Source organism: Palaemon carinicauda, chromosome 13 (genome assembly GCF_036898095.1).
Source record: "Palaemon carinicauda isolate YSFRI2023 chromosome 13, ASM3689809v2, whole genome shotgun sequence".
Taxonomy (NCBI): domain Eukaryota; kingdom Metazoa; phylum Arthropoda; class Malacostraca; order Decapoda; family Palaemonidae; genus Palaemon; species Palaemon carinicauda.
The window spans coordinates 59,837,676-59,842,675 of NC_090737.1; the positions used below are offsets into that span (position 1 = coordinate 59,837,676).

Below are 5,000 nucleotides of genomic sequence, written 5' to 3' on the forward strand. Positions count from 1 at the left end.
ATATATATATATATATATATACATTTATATATATATATATATATATATATATATATATATATATATATATATATATATATATATATATGCGTACATACATATGTGTATATATATATATATATATATATATATATATATATATATATATATAGATATATATATACATATATATATGTATATACAGTATATATATATATATATATATATGTGTGTGTGTATATATATATATATATATATATATATATATATATATATATATATATATATATGTATATATGTAATGTATATTAATATATATATGCATATAGTATTGCACCTTCCACATCTTTGTAATTATTGTATATATTTTGCCTGACTGTTTTCTACTGTATACCACTTTCCTTTGTCCTTTCCCAGAAACTTGTTTGCCTTGTTTCACACTCCTTGTTCTTACTTGCTCCGCCCATCCTAAATTTCTTTGACCACTAAATGTAATTTTTAATTAGTCTCCACTCAGCAACTAAACCAAGAACTTTAGTGTCCGGCAGAGAAGCATTCCTCTTTACTGTGATTTATCTATAACCTAAGTATAAGTGATATTGTTGTAAGGGTGTAATAGCCAATTGTGCTTTAATTTCAAGTGTTCTCAATTTCTTGTGTGATAAAATTTCGAGACGTATGCCATTTGTCGTTTGTCATTTGTCATTTGTCCTATTGAGTCATTCCTGTCCTTTATGGCCTTTGTGTTCCTTTTATATGGAATTTAAGTTTAATTGCAATGTGTTTTAAATAATTTTGCCATTATTATATTCAAATCTTGTTTGATCGTATTCTCATTCAAATACCTTTATTTTATCACTTTTATGGTTCATTGAACCCACTTGCTAAAATAGTAAATTACCCTTCTCCCTCACGACTGTAATAATATTATGGGGGCCTGTCCGGGATCTTCTTGGTAAATTTTGTGTGTGTGTAATAATTGACAAACTCGTTAAGAATTAGTTGTTTGTTTATGTAGTTGGTGATTCTTTATTCAACCTTACGTGATATAAACATCCTGAGTTATAGTTTTTTAGGTGAATGTTTTAGTGTTTGCTAGACCGCTGAAGAATCTATTTCTATTGTGCGTATATTTTTTGGTGGCCACTTCTGTTTTAGTAAACGACTGCCGGTAGCCTTGTTATGGTTTTCACCCCCTCCTCTCATAACCGAGATTTGGTGCGCGGGTTAAAAAGTTAATCTGTTGTACCATTGTTAAAAATTCCTTTCTCTCGAATCATTTGTGACTTTCACATGCTTATAGCCTTTCCCTGGGTCCTTAGATACCAGTCTCTTGCGTTATTCATTTTCTGTAATGTATAATGAATCTTGTTAACACCTCGACATATGTATGTGAAGTTACCTTTCTAATCAAAGTGTAGTAAGTTACGGTTGTTAGCTGAGCCATGGTACTTCCTTTTGACTTCATTTTGGTTTGAACCGGGAGTAAAATACTTCCAGTGCGTCTCATTTATTCTCATTTTCCCGTATCTAAAATGTTTTGTGTATAAATATTTGTATAATCAGTTATTATTTATGTGTGGTTTATGGTTTTATGCGTGGTCAATGCTTAACTAAATTCGCTCGAATTTAAGAATTGTAAAATTTTATTTCAGGTGTTTACATTGTTCCTGAAGTTTCGTTTTTATTTACACAATGACAAAGTTTGATACTCAAAATTTTTTTGCCGGATCCTTCCTCTGAATTGCATACCCTTACCGATGCAAGGATGTCTGAATTAATGGAAGTAGCGAGGCATTTAGACCTAGAGGTAGGTTCTAGTATGCGTAAGTTTGACATTAGGAAAGTGATAGTCCATCACTATATGCGTGTTGAAACCTTGGGTGACGAAGCTAGGCAGTATCTTGTTCCAGAAACCCCTTCCCTTACAATTGAACAAAAGCTAGAGTTTGAACGTCTTGCAGTCGAGCGTGAAAAAGCTCAGTTAGCTTTAAGATAGGAAGAGTTAGCTTTGCAAGCCTCTGAAAAGAGACGTGAATTTTTTGAAATGGAGAAAGCTAAGTTAGAATTTGAAGCTAGGGAAGAAAGAGAAAAATTGAAAGAAAAAGCTAGGGAAGAAAGAGAAAAAGAAAGAGAAAAATTTGAATGGAGAAAGCTAAGTTAGAATTACAAGCTAGGGAAGAAAGAGAAAAAGAAAGAAAAAGCTCGGAAAGAAAGAGAAAAAGAAAGAGGAAAGTTTGAAATGGAAAGAGCTATATTAAAATTAGAAGCTAGTTTAACTATCAAGGTGGAACAAGAGAGGGCTTCAACCAATCTTCAGAATAGATAAATGGAACAAGAGTTATCTCCTTTTGACCTGACTAAAAATATAAAGTTAGTTCCCTTATTCACAGAGTATGATCCAGAGGATTATTTTCGGATATTTGAGGAAACTGCTAATCACCTTAATTGGCCTTCTGAACAGTGGGTATGGCTCCTTAAAACTAAACTGTCAGGTAATGCTTCTAAGGTTGTTAGGCATCTGGATGATACTTAGGATTATAAACAGGTAAAGCAAGCAATCTCAGATGCATTTTCCATAACAGAGGAAGGATATATACAATCTTTTCGTAACTTATGTAAATCAAATATCCAAACTTCACCAGAATTCGCTTCTAACAAGCTTAGAGCTTTCAAGAGATGACTTAGATATGCTGAAGTAAATTCTCTTGAAGAATTGATGAATTTAATGGTTCTTGAAGAATTTAAAAGGAAACTTCCCATTAATATAATGCTCTATATTGAAGATAGGAAGGAGAAAGTTTACTAAAGGCTGCCTCCTTGGCTGACACTTATTCCTTAATACAGGAGTCCATTCCTAATAAAAGAGAGGAGGTTTTTGTAAAACCAGTTTCAGGAAAATCCCAGATTTCGGATGATAATCCCAAAGGTTTTGATAACCCTAAATGTAGTTATTGTAAGAAAGAAGGACACTATTCGTAATTGTAAAGACCCTAAATGTAAAAGATCTGACAACTACCGCAATGTTTTTATGAAACCCAACATAAAAATTTTTACCTCCCAGAGTACATCTGTTTCGCAAGTGTAAGCAAATGTGTCAGATGTGTTTGATGATTTTAAGTCTGAAGGTATAATAGCTTTGGGGGAGAAAGAACAGAAGTCTAAGGTCACTTTATTACGAGACGCTGGAGCTGCTTTAACTTTGTTGCATAGTAAGGCTTTACCTAATGTTGAGAATAATCTAACTGGTGAGAAGCTGGTTGTAAGGATCTTACTGGAATCTCTTCCATTCCCCTTGACAGTGTCTACCTTGATTGTCAACTTGTAAAAGGGTAAGTTGAATTAGGGGTGATTGTTACAGAATTGCCGGTAAAACAAGTTTCATTGCTATAGGGTAATGATTTAGCCGGGAAATTAATTGTACCAATTGATAGGGTAGTTTTGGACAAACCTTTGATGGATGATGAGAAGGTAGATCTTGAACAAGCCCCAACACATATAGACACTCGGTCCCAAACAGGAGAAAAAGACTTTGAAGTAGATAGTGATTTCTTAGCAAAGGTAATGTCCAGAGATAAACTAATAGCTCCCCAGAGGTCAGATCAATCTTTATCTTGTTTGCATGATAAGGCTGTTGATGTAAAATCTTTGAATAAATCCCCTTCTTGTTATCATAATAATTGTATCCTAATGCGTTCTACCGTTCTTCTAACAATTCTAATCTTGATACCTGGAGTGAGAAATACCAAATTGGCGTTCCTTCTTCATGGACCAGGTGGTCATTTGGGAAAATACAAAACTTACTATAGAATACTGATAAGTTTTATTGGCCTAATTTGAGGAAAGACGTAGAAGATTTCATAAAGAGAGGTCATGTATGCCAAATAGCTGGGAAGCCTAACCAAGTAATTCCTAAAGCCCCTTTACAGCCTATATTAGTTCCACATGAGCCCTTTGAGAAATTAGTAATAGACTGAGTTGGACCCTTGCCCAAGACGAAAGGTGGTAACCAATATTTATTAGCTCTTATGTGTCCCAGTACTCGTTTCGTAGAGGCCATTCTACTTAAGAATATATCTGCCAAAAATATTGCTAAACACCTTTTAAGTTTCTTTACTACCTACGGGATCCCCAAGTATATCCAAACTGATCGTGGTTCTAACTTTACAAGTAAACTCTTTCCAGAAATCCTTAAGGAAATAAATATAAAACATAGCTTATCATCTGCATATCATCCGGAATCTCAATGAGTCCTTGAACGATGGCACCAAACATTTAAATGTATGTTAAAAAAAGTTTTGTTTAGAGAGCAATCTATATTGGGATGAAGGAGTAAATTTTTTGTTGTTTGTTATACGTCAGTCCCCCCAGGAATCCCTTGGTGGTTCTCTTTTTGGAATGGTATATGGGAGATTATTAAGAGGACCTCTTGCATTAATTAAAGATGAATGGTTAAAGTCCCCAGACTCTAATCAGACTGTAACTGTTCAACAATATTTGAGTAACTTTAAAGAAACACTTTCCAAAGTCCGTAAAATAGCCAGTGAAAACTTAAGCAAAGCTCAGATGAAAATGAAAAATAGTTATGGTAAAAAAACTAAAATTAGGAAATTCAACCCAGGAGATCTTGTGTTAGCATATTTTCCTATCTCTGGATCCCCATTTTACTCCAAATTCTTTGGTCCATATAAAGTAGTTAAAAATGTCAATAACCATACCTATGTGATTGAAACCCCTGATAAAAGGAAAAGTACTCAAATTATCCATGCCAATCTGCTTAAGAGATATCATTCCAGGAATACTGAAACTGGTTATGGAGACAAAATTGTAAATGTTAATGTTAAGATCAAAGACGAGAAACCTGAAGTAAGTCAACCAAAATTCATCTATTCATGGCGTTTTGTAGATAATTGTGCTGCTCTGAAAGATTTTGAAAACTCATGTCAACATCTTTCTCCTTTTCAATCAGAAGGATTTCAGAATCTTATTCAATCTTACCCAGAACTTTATAGGGAAAATCC

The 5,000-nt window shown here is 33.6% G+C and overlaps 1 protein-coding gene across 2 annotated transcripts in view; it reads right to left on the reverse strand.

The window, feature by feature from the left end:
* Window positions 1-3,492, reverse strand: part of LOC137652303 (UDP-glycosyltransferase UGT5-like) — a 144,960-nt gene extending 141,468 nt beyond the window's left edge. For both annotated transcript variants that reach the window (XM_068385615.1, XM_068385616.1), the window contains exon 1: window positions 3,431-3,492. In XM_068385615.1, the coding sequence (XP_068241716.1) occupies window positions 3,431-3,477 (47 nt within the window). In that variant the 5' untranslated portion in view covers window positions 3,478-3,492. The remainder of the gene's footprint in view (window positions 1-3,430) is intronic.
* Between the last annotated feature and the right edge of the window lie 1,508 nt (window positions 3,493-5,000).